Source organism: Echinops telfairi, unplaced genomic scaffold, assembly GCF_000313985.2.
Source record: "Echinops telfairi isolate 266 unplaced genomic scaffold, ASM31398v2 ScPeMD7_3533;HRSCAF=4204_0, whole genome shotgun sequence".
In the NCBI taxonomy this organism is placed as follows: Eukaryota; Metazoa; Chordata; class Mammalia; order Afrosoricida; family Tenrecidae; genus Echinops; species Echinops telfairi.
This window is the reverse complement of record NW_022107431.1, coordinates 104896540-104919978: the sequence shown is the minus strand read 5'-3', so window position 1 is coordinate 104919978 and position 23439 is coordinate 104896540. Positions and strand designations below refer to the sequence as shown.

The window sequence follows — 23439 nt, the reverse complement described above, 5'->3', positions numbered from 1 at the left end:
CCCGGGTGCTGTCTCTGAGGACCTCCTAGAGACCAGGCCTATCCCGGGTGCTGTCTCTGAGGACCTCCTAGAGACCAGGCCTATCCCGGGTGCTGGAAGCTGGGACACTGCGTTTGAGTCTGGCGTCACAGACCACCAGGGACGCGTCCATGAGAGATAATGCAGGTGGGAGCAGGGAGCCCTGGAGGAAGGATTTAAGATACATTGATGGTTTAGCCAGTCGGACTTGCTGTAAACAGGGAGATGAGAAGATGGAAAGGAGAGTTTGGGAGGGAAAACCAAGAGTTCTCTATGTTGGATATGTGAATAGCCAACACCCACACGGAAATGTCAAGTACACAGTGGATATATGCATCTGGAATTCAGGCAGAGAGCAAGTCTGGAGGAAATATTGTAGATACTTAAATAGAGTCTCTGGGTTACAGAAAATGGTTAAGAACTTAGCTGGAAATCAAGACACCTTGGAAGAAAGACCTGGAGTTATCCTTCCAAAACCCACAGCCATTGAAAACCCTGTGGGGCACAATCCTGCCTTGAAGCACGTGCGGTCAGAGTGGGTTCAAATGGCCTCAATAGCAACCGCTGCTTTTTCTGGAGAAAGTGGAGTCACTGTGAACAGGAAAGGGGAGAGGTTCCTTCCACTGTTAGGAATGCAATTCGAGAAGGAGCATTCAAAAGTGATAGGAGGACAAGGAGGAGACCGGGGTCCCCTGGAAGTCAAGTGCCGTCAGCACACAGATAGATCACTACATGAGATCTGACCCTTCTCTACTGATTTAGGAAGTTGGCGGCCACTGGCGGGAGAGATGACAGCATGTTAATATCCTGATAAGAATGCTCCATCTGAAAGGGAGAGGTTGGACGGTGCAAGAGAACAAAGACAGTTGTGCGTGAGGCATGCAAGGAAAGGTTCCACTGATACGTGGGAAGTGGTCTTCCCTAGGAAGCGCGGCAGTCATTTTCAGAGGCGGAGGAAAGGTAGAAGCTGGGGTGCAACCACACCCGGGTTGGTGAGTCTTGTGGAAGGAAGGCGAGGTGGTTCTTTCCTGAGTGAGAAGAGTGCGCAGGTGAAGATACCAGAAGATGTGTGAAACGGTAGGTAGAGAAAGAAAGGGGACCAACGAGCGAGATCTTGAAGAAGGACTGGGATCTGGGGGGGCTCACCTCAGTGGGCTGTCACCCATTTAGAGTGGAGCAGCGAGGTGCTTGGATGCAAACATAAGGTAAACCAAACATTAGCTTTACCTGGGGTTTGGGCTCTGGCAAAGAAAAAAAAAAGAAGATGGAAGAAAGAAGCATATACCCTATAAATGGAAAGTTAGTACCACCTTCATCTACAAAGAACACGCAGGATAGTCTGATGAATGGCTTGTTCGTTTTGTTTTGGGGGGGGGCATCAAGTCAGTTCCAACTCAGAGCCACCCTAGGGACAGCACAAGTCCAAGACGGGAATTATGTGGCGGGGGGTGGGGGCTGGGGAGCATAGGGTTATTTCTTTTCTTATTCTGTTGCCAAAAGCACGCACTACAGTTTTACACTAGATTTGTCTTCTTTTATTTAAGTGACATGGTGGCTTCTTTCACATCCTCTCCCCTAACCAGCTTTATCTCTGTGCTGTGTTCTTGGATGTAATAAATTCTTTGAACCATACACTTCAGGTAGCATGTTCTTAGTTAAAGTACGCTGGATAAGTCCCAGATTGCTTCTGAGAGGCTGGGGGACTTTGGTGGGGTTATCAGCTGTGACAGACTTGAGTGTGATTTACAGCAGGGAAAACATGCGGCTGTCTGCAGTTCCACCCTCACAGAATCCATTCCGGCGCAGAAAAGTCTCGTAGGCTTTTCAGAGATGCATGTCCATGCCATTGCCTGCTGGCGCAGAAATCATTTTCCTCACCTTGATCTCCCTCTTCAAATCAAATCTCCAAAACACATCTGCTGTTGGACTCTAGGTATTGGATTTGACCCCAAGTGTTTTCCTTCTTACATCTCCCAGCCAATAGTTCTCACAGTCTTATAAATCTCTGAGCAGGCCCGGGCTTTATTACCACCTCCAGAAATGTCTTGTAAAGTTCAGGAAAAGACTAGTTTTCTAATAAAAAGTCACTACTTAATACTCTCAAAAGCTGTGATTACAGATTCCTTGCTTTCCTGTGGTGTTTTCCAACAGAAAAATAACAATCGTTCTCCGACTGACAGTTTATTTCATAGTAGTCTCATGCGTTGGCCATGTAATGAGATTTCCCCAGAATCAGCTGAGACCGTTCACAGAGAATGATTCTTTGTGACGAAATCTTGTTAGAAGGTAAAAGTGAATTCTGTATCCCAGCCACCAGCACCGTTTCTTAAAACGTGCCTAATAGGACAATAAGGAAGGAAACTAATTTTTGTTGACTATTTATAGGGTGCTATGAATTTTCAGTGTTTTTTTATCCTTCCAGTTGAGGCCTCGCTTGTAGATGAAAGTGCTGATGCTATTGAATTAAGTAAGGTACACGGGTCTGTGAGACTGTTGTGAGGTCCTGACAAATCCCAGTAACCCTGTGACCCAACAGCAGAGCAGAACCCTTCCCTGTCTACCCAACACTTGCTATGTCTGCTCCCACAGTGTGAGGTCTTCCCATAGAGGGTCTTCTTCATCTTCCCCCACCCTCTACTTTCCCAAGCACGGCATCCTTCTCCGGGGATTGCTCTCTCTGGATAGGATGTCCGAGTACATGAGCTGTCTCATCTTAGACATCACGTCTAAGGAGTACTCTTACTGGACTTCAACCAAGACTAGTTGATTTGCTCTTCTGATTGTCCATGATGTATTCAATATTCTTCACCGACACCAGAAATGAAAGGCATCAATCCTTCTGCAGTCTTCCTTACTCGTTGCCCAACTTTTGCATACAGGGTTGAAAATATCCCGGCTTGGGTCAGGTTCACTTTAGTCCCCAAAGTGACATCTTTGCTCTTTAACAGGTCTTTTGCAACATATGTCAACAATGTAAGATGTCCTTTGATTCCTTGGCTGATACTGCCATGGGCATTGATTGTGGATACAAGTAAAATGAAATCCATGACAGCTTCATTCTTTTCTGGGTTTATCATGGTGTGCTTTATTGGTCTGGTTGTAAGAATTTTCCACAGTGAAGATTGTAATCTTTGATCTTCATCAATAAATCCTTCAAGTCCTCCTCACTATTGGAATGCAGGGTTGTGTCATCTGCATATCACTGGTTGTTCACGAATATTTCTCCAATCCTGATGTCACCTATTTCTTCATGTAATCCACTTTCTCAGATGATTTGCTCAGCATACAGATTGAATAAATATGGTGAAAGGATACAACCCTGATGAACACCTTTCCTGATTGTAAGCCATGCAGTATTCTCCCGGTGTAGTGGTTTAGGGCAGCTAACCTCAGAATCACCATTCAAAACCACCAGCCACTCTGCAGGAAGAAGATGAACCTTTCTACCCCTGTAAAGAGTTAGTCTTGGAAACCCACGGGGACAGCTCTACCCTCTCCTATAGGACGACTATGAACTGGAGTTGCCTCGATGGCAGTAGGTTTGAGTTTTTTTAGTTGTTTTCACCAAGGACTTCTTCCATCAATACCATTGGTTCTTAGTCATCTGCTGCCTCCAGAAGTGGTTAGATATCGACCAGTTCCTTATGGTGCCATGACTCTGTGTGTTCATTTTATCTTCTTTTGATGATGTTTTTCAACATACAGTATTCTGCCCTTAGAATCCCTCCATATTTAAACTTGAGGCTTGATGTTTTCCTTCAGTTCTTTCAGCTTGAGAAATGCTGGGCATATTTTTCCATTTTGGTTCTACCTCCCAATATTTTCGTGTTTCATTTTAACATTTCTCTGTCTTTTTGACCCACCCTTTGAAATCTTCTTTTCGACTCTTTTACTTCAACATTTCTTCCATATGCTTTAGCTAATAAGTGACAAAGTAATAAACAGGAGTTGAACGCAGCGCTACCTAGTTTTATCAATCTTTACTTTCATTTAACCACATTTTCTTAACCCAGATAGAAATTGAAATATGATTAAGAGACTGTCTTTGAAACTTTGCCCTTTTTTTAATGTTGCTATAAAAATATTAACATTTCTTTCTTTATAGGGAATAAATGGAAAAGATGGATTACCAGGTGCTCAGGTATGGAAAATAGCACTTAAAAGTAAAGGGCAAATGCATAATCGCATTCAGAATGCTTGTCAACATTTAGATCAATTAGATTGATGAGGAATCTTGGCAAGCAGTGATTTATAGTGTTGACATCTGTTTTTCAGGGCATCATGGGTAAGCCTGGAGACAGAGGTCCCAAAGGAGAACGTGTATGTATATGACTCTTATAATCATTATTTAAGGCTGTTGAATATAATTGTCCTCTGGCTGGTTTATATAAATTATGTGTGGAGGAGCCTACAAATCTCCCAATATGGAAACACTAGGAGTTTTAGGGAGTCAGAACCAACGTAATAGCATCCAACAGCAACAACAACCAAAGGAAATATAGGGTCTGTGTGACCCAAAAGCTTTGTTAAGCATACAATGACAATGAAAGAGCCAGAAGAGGATGATTAGCAGATGCACCTACGTGGTTGTCCTTGGTATCCAGCTGAGTTGAGTCTGCTGTTCTACACTGGAAAGCTTTTGTAGACTTCCTGTCTCAAACACATATCCCTACTACAGCTGTCTCCCCTGCTCTGATTATCTAGAGCAGAATGTCTTAGTCCCGGCCATACTAACATTTCCTGTCATTTCATTTCCTATTATGTGCACATTCTAAGAGAGTTGGCATCATTGCTAGTCTCTGAGATGCCAGGAAGCACTACCCTTGTCCCACCCCTGTTGTGACAACCAAGATTGTCATCAAACATCACCAAGTGCTTCTTAGGGAACAAAATAAATCGCCCCACTTGAAAACCATTCACCTGGAGAATTATCAAATTGGGTAAAGGGGAGCAAAAACAGATTAGATAATTGGAGAAGAAAAGTTAATGTATTGTTAGGTTATTAATAATACCAACTGTGCTATTTGCTTTTATTTGAATTGATTTTGCTTATTGATATATTACTCCAGCTTTGCAATAATTCCTAAGTATGATTGTCTCTTTAAATTAATCTTAACATCTGCTAGTATATTTGGAGTCACGCCCCTGTAACAGTCTTCTCAAGTGTTGTTACTTGGTGAACTTCTATTAAGGTCTATTAGTGTGTGACTACATATGTGTGTTAATATACATCTCTTTTACTTTTCTGCATTATTGTGCACATAATCCATGACAACAGAGGGAAATATGAAGCTACAAATGATAAAAATTAGAAAGAAAAAGTATCTCATTCCACATCACAGCACTATTGCTATTTTGAAAATATTTCCATTTCTCTGCCTTATGCATAGTCTACACATATATGTGTCAAGAGGAATAAATGCATACTTTTCCAAAAATTGGATCACACTGCTTTATAAATGACTTTTTTCACCTAGTCATGTGATGACTTTGTTTCCTTGAGAGCAGATATAAGTATATACATCTATCTTTTATTGATTGCATTTTTCTATTGTTTGTATATATTTTATTTCATTTATCTGGCTGTATTTTTCTTGGCACTTAATAAAATTTTTGTAATAAATATCATTTTAATGAACATCCTCATATCTGAATCATGAGATCATTTTAAAAGTTTAAAGATTGTGGAGGCTTTTTTTAACACAGAGTATTGATCAAGGGGTATGTTAAATACACTGGTGTTGATTATAAAAAATGCTACTGTTAAAAAAAATGCTACTGTTATCGATTGACACCGATGCACAGCTAATATTGTCACCAACTTTTGAGTGCTTTCAAGATCTTAACTGTCATTGTAAGCACGTTACTTACTTTACCTCCTTGGTTCTCAACACCACCTTGCACCATGGATACTAGTACTATCCTCACAGTACAGGTGAGAAAGCTACGACATAGAGTTTAAGCAATTTACCCAAGGTCTTATGGGGACCAGTCTCATTAGGGACCAGCCTGAATTCAGAACCTTTGCTGCCCTTAAGCCACACAGATGTAATTCTCTGTTGTCATTATTTTCCTTAACAGGGCGACCAGGGCATTCCAGGAGACAGAGGCCCACAAGGTGAACGTGGAAAACCAGGCCTTCCAGGCACAAAGGGCGCCCTAGGTCCTGTGGGGCCTCCAGGAAACAAGGGCTCCACCGGGTCCCCCGGCCACCAGGGCCCTCCAGGCTCTCCAGGCCTCCCCGGCCCTTTAGTAAGTGTGCTGAGGGCTCCACAGATCCCGGCTTCCAGCAACCAGGTGTCCCTTTCACAGTGAAAGTTATCACACTGATTTTTAAGGAACTAAAGTGATCCTAAACCTTCTCTGTGAGAGTAACAGCAGAGACCACTTATTTAGCCCCTCTTCTAAGCACTCACTATACATTCCTCATTTGAGCTTCATGATTAATCTGGGAGGATAGATTTTTTTTTTAATCGTTTTATTAGGGGCTCATACAACTCTTATCACAATCCATACATACATCAATTGTGTAAAGCGTATTTGTACATTCATTGCCCTCATCATTCTCAAAACATTTGCTTTTTGTTTGTGCCCTTGGTATTAGGTCCTCATTTTTCCCCTCCCTCCCCGCTCCCCCGCCCTCATGAGCCCTTGATAATTTATAAATTATCATTTGGTCATATCTTTCCCTGTCCGACGTCTTCTTTCACCCACTTTTCTGTTGTCCGTCCCCCAGGGAGGGGGGTCACATATAGTTCCTTATAATAGGTTCCCTCTTTCCAACCCTTTCTCCCTCCACCCTCCCAGTATCACCACTCACACCACTGGTCCTGAAGGGATCGTGGGAGGATAGATTTTTTTTCAGCCCACTTTTATAAATGCAAAATCATGTCCAAGGACACAGAGTTATTAAGCCTGTTGTATCCCAGTCTTAAAACTCAGTGCCATGGAGGAGATTGGAACCCCATAGGACAGAGTAGAACTGCCTCCGTGGTTCCCACGGCTGTACATCTCTGCAGGAGCAGGAAGTGCCCGCTTTCTCCCCGAGAGCTCGGTGGGTTCAAACTGGAGACTTTGCAGTTAGTTAGCAGCTCGAACTCAAAATTGCTGCACTGTGTGATTGCAGCGTAGACTTTACCATGAAACTGGTCAAACTTAGTACGATGTATCCCCTGAGTAAAACGGAATCCGAGAGTATCCCGGCATACCTGGACTTCTCTTCAAGGTTCCTTCACCATTGGAAGACATAGCAGTTAGTCTTGACCTTGCCAGTGTCCAGAGATGGAGCAGAAGTTAAATGGTGACTGGTATACTGACATCCTAATAACACTGTTGAAATTCTTTAATTCCAGAAAATGAGGTACTAGGAGATGTCTTCCTGGCGGTACAAAGCCATTTAACAGGAACAAGTTCATGGTACTGGTTCTGATTCCAGCCCCCAGCTTTTAAAGCAATTAGGCACCGCGGTCCATTTCTTTCAGCATTTAATAAAGCACAAGAGGTAGATATTGCCTAATATAGTCAATGTCCTAAAGCATTTTTGCTGATAAATGTTTTGAGTCTGCCTTCCAGGACCCTATTTCTATCCTTTATTCTTGTGCTTCATCTGTGCTGGGCTCTCGGTAAACAGACCATGTTTTTTCCCTCTTTAGGTTGATGGCGTTTCATTCGAAGAAATACAGAAATATATCAATCAAGAGGTCCTGAGGATTTTTGAAGGTGAGATGTACTTAATCACCTTTCTGAATATTTCACTTATTCCCATGTCCTGTGGGCAGTCTCTTCCGCCTCATTCTCAAAAGGTGGTTCTACAACAAGAGGCAGCAGCCCCTTCTATGGATAACTCTTTGTCTGTTGCTTTTTCATGCTTCCTTAAGCTAGGATAAATCTGTCTCTCCGTAACTTCCTCGCATTTTTCTGGGCCTTGACAGTTCTTTGCATATTTTTCAACACCCTTCTCTTCTCAGGAAGCTTCAGCTCCTCCACCACTGTGTCCCCTGGGAAATGCTTCATTTGCAAATGCCCCTCATTAACTCAGGAAGAGTGGCCAGGCAGAGTACAGTCCTTTGATGAGCTAAGCAAGGGCAGCAAAGCATCAGTGTAATTAACGTTCAGCCTGCCACTTTTTTTTTGTATGACCCACAACTGGGAATAGTTTTTACATTTTAAAATGTTTTTAAAACCCAAAAAGAGGGATAGTTTGTGAAGTGTGAAAATGATCTGAAATTCAGATTTCTTTACATCCTTTCCCGGGCTGCTCCCAGGCTACCGATGATAAAATTCGGTGGTGGTGGCAAGGACCAGGAAGGCGGCAAAGCCTCTTCCTACGCACTCTCTGACCCACTACAGACAAAAATGTGCCGCCTCCTGATCGTGATACTTCAGGGCTGCCTAAGCTGGCACCGCCCTGTTCTTTTTAAACATCCATATCCCACTGTTGACTCACGTTGCGTTTTCGTTTAATAGTCCGACAGCCTCTTCCTAGAAACTTTTAAAACTTGTTTCTCATCCTGGACGCATTTTGTTCATTGTCAAAGTGTACGACACTTCGTTTGGTTCCTATGAAGTTTCAGGTGATTCCTGCACACGCATTGTTCCAACCTGATGCTCTTTGGGAGCTATATCTCTTGTAGGGTAGATTGGCTGACCCCGCATCATTCTGCACACTCTCTGAGTGTTGTTAGGCTATCATTGTAGTTGCTGGTAGAAACGGAGGGTGAAAAGGAGCCCAGGATCCGGCCTTTCCAATTCCACTGGAGCCCTCCTGCCCACGAGTAAACATTCCACGAACCCGCGGTCCAGTGAGCTCTGAGTCCATGCACACTCGCTCTCAGACTCTCGGGACTCCACGGGATGGAGCGAGCGCGATGCACACCAAAATAGTTCTCGACGCTGCTGTGACCTTTCGGAAGCGGATCCCACTGCTCTGGGTTTGTACTGCCAACCTCTGGCTAGTGATCCAGCCCTAAACCTTTTGCACCACCCAGGGACCCCCTGAATCCATATAGCTGTCTTAATACCCACCCTACATTTCTTCATCTACCCACAAGGCTATCAGAGTGTGTCAATCATGATTTTCTAAAATCAAGATCACTCCCCTCTTATGAGAGCAAGGGTAGGGATGGTTTGTCTTTAGAAAATAAATCCAAAGGGAATCCAGGGTTCCTTGGTGAGGCATCCAGAGGGCAAAGCTGTTGAATTTTGCAGGGAAGGAGTATAAGAATCCCTGGTCCGTCTTGCACCTTTCTGCTGTAAACATGTAATCAACTACTTTCCACAAAGCTGAATAAAATAGGGATTAGTATCAGAGACCAAAATTGCAGTGTTTGGGGACACATTATCTTTCTTCGGACATGCACCAGAAACAGAGCAGTGTAACACTGCGTATTCTAGCCACATCGATGACAGCGGGGGGAAATATGGACTTGGCTTAAGTTCATTATGTTGACTTCTACTTACCTCCGTCCTTGCTAAGTGTCTTCACTTTGTTCACACACGATCACTTACTGGTACAATCGTGCACTTTTCTCTGGAACTGCCTTCCATTTTCCCTAGTTCCACCTGCAGAAGGCTCCTTGCCGTCCATTCCCCAGCAGTCCTGCAGTTTTCCTCACGAAGGCCCATCAGCCTCCTGAGAAGAGAGTTCAGTGGGACGGACCTATTCTTCATCTATCTCCAGCAGGCTCTGGTTTGGATTCTCTGAGCAGCCCTTCTAGGCCCTTCCCTTCATTCCTCTCCTCCTCCTTCTCTCACAGACAGACCCCTGCCTGGAAGCTGAGAGCAGCCAAGTGTTCTCCAGGTCTCCTCTGTCTTCACCCTCTCTTTCCAACTGCCTCTCTCTGGGTTGGTCCAGATGGGTGGTTGCATCTCTCTGAAAGGTGGCAGTTTCTTAGTACCACAGATAATATCTTAGCCTCAGAAAATAAATACATCTAAAGGGAAGAGGACGTTATTTACTGAAGTTTCTAACATACAAGCCTGTGAACGTTTTCTCTGTTGGCACAGGGACAGCAAAGCTGTCCCCTCCCAAACAAAATTGCACCTGAGGCCCACAGTTCATTGTTTAGCACTTTAGCCCATTTAGCCCCAAGTTCATTTCACATTTAACTACATTCAACTTGCCACTTTTTTCACCTTGTCTTTGACTTTTGAAAACCATTTACAGAAAACGGAAAAACTCAGTGTCCACAAATCATAGTGCTCCAAGGTCACAGTTCACTTGTCTAGAAAGCCGTTTCTGTAAAAGCGAAGACTGGTTTTCATGTATTGAAACGGCTCTATCCGAGCAGCAGTGAGCTTTCACTCTCTCCCATCTGGCAGCCTTTTCCTGAGCTCTGTCTGGAGACCATGTCAGTGGCAGTGTGTGCTCTAACTCACAACCATTCTGGAGGGCAGGATAAAGCTACCCCTCTGAGTTTCCAGGACTCATTTTTTACTGGTGTAGAAAGCCCTGTCTTGGAGGAGTGGCTGGTGATTTCAAACTCCTGTCCTTTGGGTTCACAGCCCAACGGTAACGCACTAGCCCATCAGAGCTTCTCCTACACCTACAAGCCCAGTTTCTAATTGTTCGTGAACCTCGCAACATGTCTTGCACGAGCTTCATTGTATACCAGTGCTCTTTTCATCAGGACTTGGAATCTCAGCATCTTTACAGCGGCCCCCTTAGTCTATTTGGATGCTTCAAGGATGACACTTCCATTTCCTGCCTGGATGCCAGTATTTCGGGAACTAACTGAAGGCAGAGGGCAGGTCCTTAGAACAAAGCATGCAAATATTCCCTTAGTCTCAGTATATAAACCCCAAACCCAAAGCAGAGACGGTCTGCCTACTCTCTTTAGAGAGTCGAGCGTAGTCTTTTGCTAGCACCAGGGAGGGCCAACTGCCCAGCTACTGATAGCAGGAGAAGAAATCTAGACACTCAGCTTCTTTAACTGACTTCCAACCAATTCTCTTAATGTAAAGATCCCCCTCCTGCACCCCCATTGCTAGCATTTACCTGTACTCTTCATTCCTAAACCTTTTAAGGATCATGTGGTATAAGTCCATTGTTTCTCAGCTTCTAGTGAAAGGGTTTTGTTTTAAAATCCATGAAGTCTTATATCACTAGCTATCTGCTTCCCATATTCTCCCAATTCTTGGGGTTTTATGACCTTGAGAACATCTTGCCTTTGTTTTGCAGAGATTCACATGGAAGGTAAAGTAGACACCTGGGTTCATTTTACCTCTTTGCCCACAGTAACTTTGCAAAGTAACCCACTTACAAAGGTGGCTAGGTGGGAGCCCTCAGCAAATCTAACAACAATCTCTGGTCTGGGTCATGATAAAGCACAAAATTAATATAATGCCTTTGATTTAACAGTTAACTAGAAAATAAGTACTAGGATGTGGCAGGTAATTATTCTTCTGATAGTGCTGCCCCTTAGGGGAAAGCTGTATCTAATTTTTGTCTCTATATTTAAAATACATATGAAAAAATGAAATGAAAATATAGTTTACAAAACAGATGGCCAAGTTTTGAGTAAATTGTGTGACTGAAAGCTATACGTTAACAACATCATCAAGTATAGGACCAGTTTTCCAAGGGACATATTCATTAACTGAGGAGCCCTGGTTATGTAGCGGTTACAAGTCAGGCTACCAACAGCCAGGTCTGCAGTTCAAAACCACCAGCCACTCTGTAGGAGAAAGACGAGGCTTTCTACTCCCATAAAAAGTGACAGTCTCGAGACCACAGATGCAGGTCCTTCTGGCCTGTAGAGTCCCTGTGCGCCCAAATTAACTCGATAGCAGGGGGGTTAGGTTTGGTTTATTTTTCATGATAGGGTAACAGAAGAAAATAAGTTGAAGTTAAACAAAGAATATGGACAATTAAACATCCAAATGGGCATTGGGAGGGAGGGAAATATTTTCTGTCTTAGAAAATATATACAAGTCTACCTTTGAAATGTATACCCTCTACGAGCTCTTTTAGATCATGGTAGATATGGACCAGATGACATCTAACTGTCTCTTATTTCTCTATATGATCTACTTTACTATCTACATTAATATTAATGTTTACATGTGATTGAACCCATCCACCAAGAAAGCCAGGCCATTGGTCTGATTTGTAAAGATGACTGCTCTGGGTTTGCCTTGGCAGATGGAAGGGGTGTATTTGATTTATGCCGGTTTTTATCTGGACTCTTCAATTTCCTGCCTCATTAGAAAGCACAGCCAAAAACAATTTAATTTACCAAAGATCCCTGAAAACAGGGGAAGGGCAATTAAGAAAGGCCTCTCAATTCATTTAGAAGCTCAGAGACATATTGTTTTAAATTATAGAGCATTTGGGCAGGGTTCAGAAGGAATAATTACCCTTATGCTAAATAACTATTTCTGAGCATATCTTAAAGCTAGATAACTTACAGCTCCAAACCTCAAAACCAAACGCATTGCTGTGGACTCAAAGTGACTTCTTAGACCCGAAGAGAACTGCTGCTGTGGGTTTCCGAGGCTGTCTGTGTTTACAGGGGAAGAAAGAGTGCTTGGGCTGTTTAAACCCTGTGGTTAGCAACCCAGTGCACAGCCCCTGTCTCTACCAGGGCTCCTTCACTTTGCAACAGAGCTAGTGATGTAAAACAGTTTCCTATCCCCCAAAGGAAGGTTCTTCAAAAAGGGGCTTCAAGAAGTTTGTGGGAAAATGGAATGAAAAGGCCCAGAATGTTTTTCCAAGAACTTTCTTTGTAAACTTAATCCATGAATTAAAAAGGAGAAATTGGTATTATGAATATTTATGTTTAATATTCAAATATGTCTCAAACTAAGAAACACTGCACTCAATATAAGGGTGCCTAATGCATAATCCAATAGAATATTATATTTTGCATCAGTATGTTTTGTAGCTGTATATGAATTACCTATTTATTTTACTAGTAAAGTTACTGGAAACAAGATATTTAGCATCATCAAAGCACAGTGCAGGTGAAGAATGGAGTAGCAAACTTTCACCAGAAAGCAGGTAATTTAATGTTTAAGGCTCTTGGGAGTCAGCATGTATCAGATCGTCACTGGTCTGCCCATCGCTGCTGTCAGTTGTTCTACAGTGTAGATTCTGGTCCAGTGGGTGCTTTCTGGTCCAGTGGGTGCTGCGATAACTTTCCAAATATGTGAGCTTCGTGAGTATAGATCCATTACTATTTTATTCCATTTTAATTTTTATTGATTTATTTCATTATTAGTTTCCAAACCTTCTTGTTAGGAGCTAATCCAGACATTATGCCATTCCATAATTCAATCACATCAAGCAGTATTGTACAACTGTTACCAAAATCAGTTTCAAAACATGTTCTTCCAACTTGAATTCCTTGATATAAGCTCCCCCTTACTGCCCACCCCCCAACTTTCCTCACCAAACACCCCAGGAACTCCTATTCTAATTGTTGTCCCTATATAGGTTCGTCTATCCTGGGTTTCATACACTGAAATACATAGAACACATTACAAAGTTCCAAGAAGGCTACTCACAAGGACAAATACTCATGTTTACTGCCCTCTGTCATAACCAACTCAATAGCAACTAAAAACAATTGGGATTTAAGGGATCCCATTGTTTCAAAAAAATTTTTTTTTAATTTGAAGTGCATAGAAAAGCAGGTTTAACTCTGGGGTTATTTATGTTTTATCAAAAACTTGTAAAGGAGCAGTATCTGTTTGAGTGAATTGTGCCTTCCCTTGTCATTTAACTAAATGAACTAACCGGAGTGAAAAGAGGACTAGAGATGATTACTGTGTTAGTCTGGGTAGACTAGAGAAACAAATCCATAGAACATCAAGTGTGTATAAGAGAGAGTTTGTTATAAAGGGTAATTGTACATTAAGAAAGCATCCCAACCCAATCCAGTCCAAGCCCATAAGTCCGATATTAGCCCATATGTCAGATACCAATCTATAAAGTCCTCTTCAGACTCACGAAACACATGCAATGACGCCGAAGCAGAACCATCACAGCCAGTGGGTAGAAAGTCTTTGGATTCAATGGCGTTCTAACATCTCAGGGCTGGCAGGGGTCTTGACATGGCTTCTCCAGTTCCCAGGGCACGGGGTCTATCAGTATAGTGCCATGTGTCTTGTCAGGAGAGTGACCTCCATGTGTCTTGTCAGGAGAGTGACCTCCAGGTGTCTTGTCAGGAGAGTGTCTCCAAGGGATTGAACAGAGTGAGAAAAGTGTCTCCTGGAGGAAAACACGGGAATTCCCAGAATCCTTAGGGGAAGGCCATGCCCACACGGAAGCCTCATTGGCTATGACCAAATTGACAGAGTATACTCCACCCCTTCACTCTTAATCTTCTTGAGTCCCAAATTGACACCAGATGGTGTAACTACCACAATTGCAATATAGTAAGTAAAACTACTACTACAGTTAACATACTATATATGATTTGACCAGGAGCCCTGGTGGCAGAATGGTTATATGTTGGGCTGCTAAACACCAGGTCAATAGTTTGAAAACACCAGCCAGCTGTACTCCCATGAGGAGTTACAGAAACCTCACAGGGCCAGTTCTACTCTGTCCTGTAGGGTCACTGCAGATACAGATAGACTTGATGGCACGGAGTTTTGTTGTCGTGGTGGTGGCTAATATATGAATTGACCCTTTGTTTTTGTTTGGTCTTTTTACCTGAGAGCCATAGTTCTGAGTTTGTTGGTGCCATTTTCTCTATACCTGTAAAATGGACAAATATATATGCATACATTTATATATATGACATATATCCTAGATTTGTCTTCACCAAACCCAGATTGAATTTTTTACAGTGAAGGTTTCTTTTCCATTAGACACCAGATAGATCCTTGAAAACAATGCATAAGTTAGTTTGACGCACTTAATTTGCTAATTTGCCTTTTGAAGGAGTTATATGCAAAGCACAAATGAAAAGAAACTTTGCAAGTAATTTTTTTTCTGCTGTGATATTTCTTCCTCTGTTTTCCTACTTGAAACCTAACTACTCATAAATTAAATATAAGATGTAAAATATAAACAAGCCAAGAAAATTTAAATAAAGAATTTAATGGTAGGTAGTCTCTATCATAGACCTTGAATATATTTGAATGAATTATTTTAGCAAAATGATTTCCATGAAGTAGTAAAATATTTAATATGTTTTTAAGGTAAAACGTAACTGAAAAAATTAGTGAGGAATAGCCTACGTGGGATTAATAACCCAGAATTCTATAATGACTAGTGTAATCCTGAAGTGATTTTTTTCAAGCATTTCTGAAAAGAAATATCTTATAATTATGTTCTGTAACAGATTCTTATCAGAAAATAGAGTAGATAATGTTTCTGTTATTTGGGAGTTATAAAAACATTAAAAAACAGAAGAAAATGGATAATCATTCTTATCAAGATGATAATTTTGGGCTTTTGCAATAATTCCCGAACAAGAGACTTAATGCAGGAAGTACAGAATGTTCCATATGCCCTGCTGACAGAGAATAGCTACTTATTTTTGTTGGCCACTGAAAAAATGTCTTGTTCAGGAATTTATGTTAGGTGAAGTCACGATTTATATTTCTACATTTATGTTTTTCTTTGAAATGTCTCATTTCCCAGGTTCTTTACATTTTTTTCAGTTTTTAATACACCAACTTCAACCTCAGTGTGTTCACTTCCTTCTAAGAGCATTGTTGACTTATTGCTAAGTCAAAATGTTCACATAAGTCTGTGAGTAAAGTTCAGAGTTGCATGCCAGGGACAGAGATGCTTTGGTGGCCCCCCGACTGAGCCGAGCTTGATGAAGCACCTTTCAGCAATCCTTTCTTCCCTCCCTGAATGTCTTTAGGGTCCCAGGGAACAGTGTCAAGGCCCTGGCAGCTGGTGAATAAGTGGCAGGGCATGGGACTATGAAATAATTATTGCGTGCTTAGGAAGCATTTATAAAGATCATACCACTCAGAAGAGTTTACTTGCAAAAAACTTTGGGTTTTTTTTTCTTCTTCCTTTTTGTTTTCTTCTTTATAAGCAACGTTTTATTGTAAATTGGGTGGGGAGTTTACATTTCAGTTTTGTAATCAACGCTTTAAACAACTAATCAAACTCCCAATCGAATACCCAGCCAGCCTCCTTTGATTGTTTTCTCCATCTTGGGGAAGACTTTGTTAGTTTTATTGGCATTTTAAGTGGCCTGAGTAATTTGCCAGTTCTCCTTACTGTGTATGTTCTTATTGCAGCATTTTCTTCTGGTTCACAGAGAAGTATGTGTTTCCCACTGTTTTTAAACTACCTGTAATCAGAATCTACTGCTTATAGCACGCTTATCTGCACCAATGCATTTTTTTCCTTTGGCCAAATTTATCTTTCCTACAAAAAGCCTTGACTTAATGATGGGACCCTCCATTTCTGAATCCAAGCAGAATCAATTAATATTGAGGGTGTGTAATTAATTTTCTTTAAAAAGTAAAAAAAAAAAAAAGCTGCTGATTAAGTACAATGCTTGCCTAGTATAGAATTCCTCTACTAATAATGCAAGCGTCACATACTCTGAGTCACAGAAATTGTTACATAAGAAATTACCTCATTGGAAGTAGGGGGAATGTGATGATGGGTCAGGAGGAGGCAAAAGGAAACAGAGGAAGGTTCTAGGAAGCAAAGCCATGAATAGAGGTATAAGCATAGGTATGTACATATGTAAATATATTAATCCTTAAAATTGAGGTATTTGCCTATGTACATATATTTATAAGGCAATACACTGAGGTTGTGGACAGACCCTGGGCCTCAGCTCCTACCCTCCCTCAATACAAGAACACTGTGTTTTAACAAACCGGCATTTCTGATATTCACACATACACACACACACACACACACACACACACACACGGCACAATCACTGAAGAAAAATGGGTGGATAAGCAAATGTGGTGAAAAAAGCGGATGGTGCCTGACTATTAAAAGATACAGCGTCTGGGGTCTTACAGGCTTGAATTTAAACAAGCAGCCATCCAGCAACAAGCCCACATGAAAGAAGCATACCAGCCAATGCGATCCTGTAGTGTCACCAGGACCGGGTAACAAGCATCAAAGATCCATCAAAAACATATTGTTGAGAACAAGAAGGATCAGAGCAGAGACCCAAAGCCCATCTGTAGACAATGGAACATTCCCCCCACTGAGGGGTTGCACGGAAGGAATGAGTCACCTAGGATGCAGTACAGCACCAATGGAACACACAGTGTTCCTCTGGTTCCTTGAGGCTTCCTGACCCCCCACTATCATGACCCAGTGCTGCTTCTCACTCTGGACTAGACCAGAGCATGTACACAGGTATAGAGAAGAGCTAGAAGCTCACGACACAGGGAAGCCAGGAAGGGAATAGCCATACCAGGAGGGTAGGGGGAAGTGAAGGGGAGGCAGGGAGGAAGGGGTAACCGATCGCAATGATCAATACATAACCACACACACACCCTCCAGGGGGATAAACAACAAAAACCATGGGGGAAGGAAGACAGTGGTTGGTGTGAGATATACAAATAATAATAATTTATAATCTATCAAGGGGCCAAATGGAAGGAGGGGGGAAATAAAAGGGGAACTGATACCAAGGGCTCAATGGAAAGTAAATGTCTAGAAAAGAATAATGACAACATGTATACAGATATGCCTGATACAATTGATGTATGGGTTGTAATAAGAGTCGTAAGAGCCCCCAATAAAATGATCTTTTAATTAAAAAAAAGAAAAAGAAGAAAAGAAATTAGATTAAAACATAGCAGTTTAACACAAGCATTTAGGACTGCACTCCTCTTGTTGCTTGCGTGGGCCTGGAAGGCCCACGTGTTAGTCTGGGTAGACTAGAGAAACAAATCCAGGGAGACTCATGTATATAACAAAGAGGTTTATATATAAGAGCAATTGAATATTGAGAAAACATCCCAGGCAGGTCAAGATCAAGTCCATAAATCTGATATTAGCCCGTAAGTCCAATACAAACCTATAAATTCCTCTTCAGACTCACGCAACATATGTAATGACACCGAATACAGGAAGATCACAGGCCAGTGTGTGGAAAGTCTTGTGGATCCAGTGGTAGTGGAAGCATCTCAACACTGGCAGGGGTTCTACATGGAACCTCCAGCTCCAGGGCTCTAGTGTAACTCCATGTGTCTTGTCAGCAGGAATGTCTCCCAGGGAGAGAGTGTATCTGACCTCCAGTGAGCTATTTATCTCCATTGCGCCTCCACATGAGGTCATCAAGCTACGGCCTGATTGACAGGCTAGACTCCACCCCTTCACAAGTTGACAGGAGATTATGTAGCTGCCATAGCCCACGTCTACATTCATTCACATGGCTGTTGCAAGTGGTCTCAGTTCATGTCAGACTCTCCGCAGAATTTCTTGAGAATTTCTTCACGCACCACCCCCAGGCTAGTGAGCAACCAAAAGAGAGAACAAAAGCCACAGTGTCTGTTGTAACCGAGCCCCTCAACTTGCACGCTGCTCTCCATGCTTGCTTTTATTTTCTCATCATTGGAAGGAAAAACAAGACCAGCCCACTTTCAGCAAGAGGGCAATTAGGCTCCACCTCTAGAATGGGGTGTCAAAGAATATGTGAACATGGCTTAAATCATTATGGATGCGTTTACAACCCTGTTGGACAGTGGCCTTATTATTCAAGGCACTTTTAATGTAAACTCAAAATAATAGCACAGGTAAATCTCTCTCTGCAACTTCTTCCCAAAGTCTAATGTAGATTCCAAGCTAATGGTCTGTCTTCCAAAGTGGGCCACATCCCTGAAGCACTGAAATTGTTGGACCATGGGATCAACACCTGCACTCTTATTTACCCATCAGAAAACCTTCCCAACAGTCAGACGAATGGGTAAATTAGACATGTTTAAAATGAAATGTGTACGGCTTTTTTCACTACTAACTTTCATGTTGAAAGAGAAGATTCCGAAATGGGTTAACACAAAATAAATTTGCAATGCATTCTTTTTTTCTCCCCTAAATGAAGAGAGGATGGCTGGGTTCCTGTCCCAGCTCCAGCTTCCAGCGGCAATGTTGGCTGCTCAAGGTCATGGACGGCCTGGTCCGCCAGGGAAGGATGGGCTCCCTGGACCACCGGGAGACCCTGGACCTCAAGGTAAGTCCTCATGGATGAAATCGATCTACCAATTTCTTACCTTTCTGTTTTTAGAGTATATATACATATGTAAATGAAATATACTTTCTATAACTCAAATATATATATTTATGATTCATGTAGAGCCATTGCTCTGGGAGTACAATGGTTCAGTCCTTGGCTGCTAACCGAAAGGCTGGTGGCTCCAATGTACTTTGCTGCTCCGCAGCAGAAAGGCCTGGCACTCTGCTCCAGAAAACCCCTTGGCTCAGCTCTGCTCTGGCACCTGGGCTTGTTTTGAGTTGGAATCGACTTGGCAACGCCCAATAATAGCAATGATAAATATAGATTTTCTTACTATTTTATGTTCCAGAAGTAGATTTTTAACTATTGCTACTTCAAAATTTTAACTGATCAATGATCTGCCAATCTGCATATTTTATTAACCATATTTATTATAGCAATAAAAGCAGTGATATATATATACATACTATCTGAGAATTTTGGAGTTATAGATGCCTCTCTTTAGACAGGAAGAATTGTAGTTTAGACGGGAAGAATTGAGTCTTAGGAGTGATTTTGTTCTAAAATATATCTTGGAGAAATGCTAGGACACTTCTACTTCTAATACACCCTATATCAATGGCGATTTCAGTTTAAAGAATTGCTTATATTTTGTAAAAAATGTTAGCATCCACAAAGTAGCCAAATCGATCTTAGTTTGGAATATTCACAATTCTGGACAGGAAATTTTAGTCCCCTGAGCACGTACCATGAAAGATGAGACTGGGGAGCTTGCTTTTGGTGTGTTACCATGGAGACTCTCAAGGATACTCCTGGACAAAATTAAAAGCAGCTTGTGTAGGGGAGGAATGAGGACTGTAGTACCAAAATTACATAGAAATCTTCCCCCCAAAATATTTGTTTGTTTCTTTACTAGTTTACTTTCCAGTCAGCTGACTCTTTGTTCACCTCACGTAAACCAAGCCTACTGCCCAGGGGTCAATTCCAACTATGAGACAGAGTGAACTGCTCCTTAGGGCTTCCAAGACTGGACATCTGCACAGGAGTGAACAGCTTCGTCTTTCTCCCCCAGAGGGCTGAAGGGTTTGAGTTACCGACCTTGCACTTAGCAGCCACAGTGCCACCAAGACTATTCCTCTGTAACCTAGAGGCTTATTTTGTGTGTGTTGGAAGTACCCCCGATGACCACCATCAGAAAGAGCAATATCTGTTCAGTTTCCAATGATAGCAAGCATTAGGAGCTTAACTTTTAATCCTGATGGACAAATCCAGTTGCTGAATCCTAAAACAATAATGAAATCACTGTTGTTTGCTTAAACTAAACTACATTCTATAAGCCTCTTAGATCGTGGAACTTTGGCAAATTGTTGGTGAAAAAAGCAAAGTATCAAAACAGGTATAGCCTTTGTGTGCATCGTGGTGCAGATGGTGAAGTATTATCTGTCATTAGTTGGGTCTGTTCTCATGTCAGAGTATATGAGACTGGCGTGAAGGGTGTGGATGCCCAGCTGAAGACGTATGATGCTTTAAGCCTGTAAAGAGTAAGAATTGTTAACAGTAGAAAAGCATCGGAACAGATGCTTGTGACCATTGAGGTCTGAGAGGACAAGACAGTGGAGAATTGGGATTATCCAGAAAAAACAGTCTGAAACTGGAATCGTACAACTGGAGTCCAGTGAGCTCACACAGAGACCTGTCTCCAGACACCTCTGCAGACTCAGGGAGGGCCCATCTAGGAGGGCCTCAGTCAGAGGCTCTGCTAAGTCAATAGATGAGTGAAACCTTTAGAGACCAGATGACTGCTCACCAGTGGATTCACTTCCCCTTTTGTAAAAGATTCCTACGTTTTTATCTGCTGTTCTGCATGGGAGATGTTCTAGACTGCTTCTGTTCTTCGTCAGGCTTTTAGAGGCAAACCTTGAGGTTGAAAGACTTCTCCATGCGATTTTTAAAACAAAACAAAAAAATGGATCAAACCTTTGTCTCACTCTAGTCTCTGACAACTGGTGTATCTTGAATCTCCTCCTCCTTTACATGAATCTTCCTTTTCAGAATTGATTACATTTGCCCGAGAGGTAGCAGAAAAACGAAACTTGCAGAAAATATCATCTATTTTTATGGGATTAAAAACCAAAAACTCACCACCATTGAGTCGAAGCTGAATCACAGCAACCCTGTAAGACAGAACAGAACTGCTTCTGTGAGTTTCCAAGACCGTAACTCTTTCTGAGAGTAGAAAGCCTTGTCTTTCTCACATGGAGTGACTGGTGATTTTGAACTGCTCACCTTGTGGTTAACAGCCAACTCGTTACCACTGCACCATTCTCCATTCTTATGGGATATGTACCAGCAATCATATTGTATTGATAACCCTGCCAGTCTAAGGTCACATACAAATCTTACTGAAAAGAGAAAGAAAACAATAATGCTCTGTGATTTGGGGGGGGCAGGGGGAAGGGCTCATCTCCAAAAATAAACAAAGAATTGAAGGGGCTTGATTCAGTACTTCCATAGATAACGAAGTGTTCAGAAGATTCTATTATGAGTGCTTTTCTCTGTTTAATGGGTTTATCAGAAAGGAAAAATAAAAAGTACCTAAGAGACCACTCTCCTAGTGATCTCGCAGAGTTCACACGCGCTCGCTGAAGGAGCCCCGTTCATGACCCACCTGTGCCTGAGCTCGAGACGGCTGGAAATGACAGCTGGCAGCACAGGAGAGGCCATGTGGGACTGAGCGTGACAGATGTTGTAACATATGTGATGTGGATGACAGGTCTCCAAGAGACACTTGTTTTCAGTGTGGTGCCAGGAAATGGCCCACTTCCTTTAAAATTCCAGGGTTTTATCTGAAATACACCCTTGATTCTGACTGATGGCAACTCCGGGTGTCACAGAGTAGAACAGAATAGGGTTTTCCACAGAGACAGATCACCAGACCTTTCTTCAGCAGTGCTTACCGGTGGGTTCACACTGCCAAGTTTTAGGTTGGTAGCCAAACACAAACTGTTTACACCGCTCACGGACCTGGTAGGCTCTACGGGATGAGTCCCTTATTGGGTGGCAGTCTTTAGAAAGGACCCACGCTTGAAAGGCTGCCAGAAAGTTTCCACATTCTGATAGCAGGAGATGTGCACAGTGCAGTGCAGAAATGTTTTGATGTGAGCCAGTCAGAAGTGCCCCTTCCAAGGGCGCACTTGAACCAGGACTCTATTCAGGAAAACCACGCTGGGAACCCTCTTTCACTATCTTGTCTGCTTGAAGTCAGGAGAAAGGCACCTCTGATTCTTATTGGGTCACCACACCTTCATTTTCCTAAATCCTTCAAGGTGAATTATTGGCATCTTTTTTCCTTTAATTGAAAAGCATTTCGTCCCACGGGTTCTGAGGATGCTGTCCCACTGTGCATTGAGAACTACCTTTGGTGTTCCTTCTTGGCCTCTGGCCCACAGTGCAGGGGCTGGCTGCTGACACCCCATAAGGGTGTGGGAATATGTCGCAGTAGGCTCTGAGGGGCCCTGGGGCATGGTCAGCTGGGTTCCCCTGGGCACAGATGACAGACAAGTCAGCCTCCAAATCATGATCCTTTTGGTACAGACTGTGATCTCAAAGGTCACTGCCATCGAGTCCAAGCTGAGTCATAGCGACCCCGATGGGTTTCCAGGACCGTAACTGTTTACAAGACCGGAAAGCCCAGTCTTTTCCCACGGAGCTGCTGCTAGTTTTGAACTGCTAACCATGCGATCGTAGCCCAACGCAGAACCACGCCACCATCGGGGCTCCTAACAGCTCTGACAGAGAACTCGACTTGATCCTATCCTGAGGAATCGCTCTGCCACTTGGAAAGCTTGATCCATGTCCAAAAGAGCCCACACAGTAAGGGGCGTGGGACTGGTAGGAAAGATGCACAAGCCCACTCCCTATGTCCTTCGTCCCTTGTAAAGGGACAGGATTGGGAGTAGCTGATCTTACTCGTGCACTTCTACTTTTTAACAGTCAATGGTTTGTCATGAAGGAAAACCTGCTGTTATTCATAAGCCAGCAGCCGTGGAGTCCTTTATCTGACGAGAACAGACTTAGCCTTTCCGATGTGCTGTCGGTGGGGGGACTTGGAAAGGCAAGGGTGGGCAAGTGTGTGTCAACGTGACGGGAGGGCGCTGTGGTCAGGTAGTGGGCCCCAGCCAGGAGGGTGAAAAACTTGGAACCAGTGAGCCAGGGCACACACAGAGGACCACCCCTCCACAAAAGCCATGAGCGCCCTCATTTCTGACGCCCTCTGTTCAGCAGTAGCACCGCC

The 23439-nt window shown here is 42.7% G+C and overlaps 1 protein-coding gene across 1 annotated transcript in view; it reads left to right on the top strand.

Moving 5' to 3' along the window:
- COL19A1 (collagen type XIX alpha 1 chain) overlaps positions 1-23439 on the top strand; it is a 423669-nt gene that overhangs the window by 390737 nt on the left and 9493 nt on the right. Inside the window, exons 42-46 of the mRNA XM_045294677.1 lie at positions 4124-4159; positions 4294-4338; positions 6100-6270; positions 7671-7737; positions 19014-19142. Of these exons, the coding sequence (XP_045150612.1) occupies positions 4124-4159; positions 4294-4338; positions 6100-6270; positions 7671-7737; positions 19014-19142 (448 nt within the window). The remainder of the gene's footprint in view (positions 1-4123; positions 4160-4293; positions 4339-6099; positions 6271-7670; positions 7738-19013; positions 19143-23439) is intronic.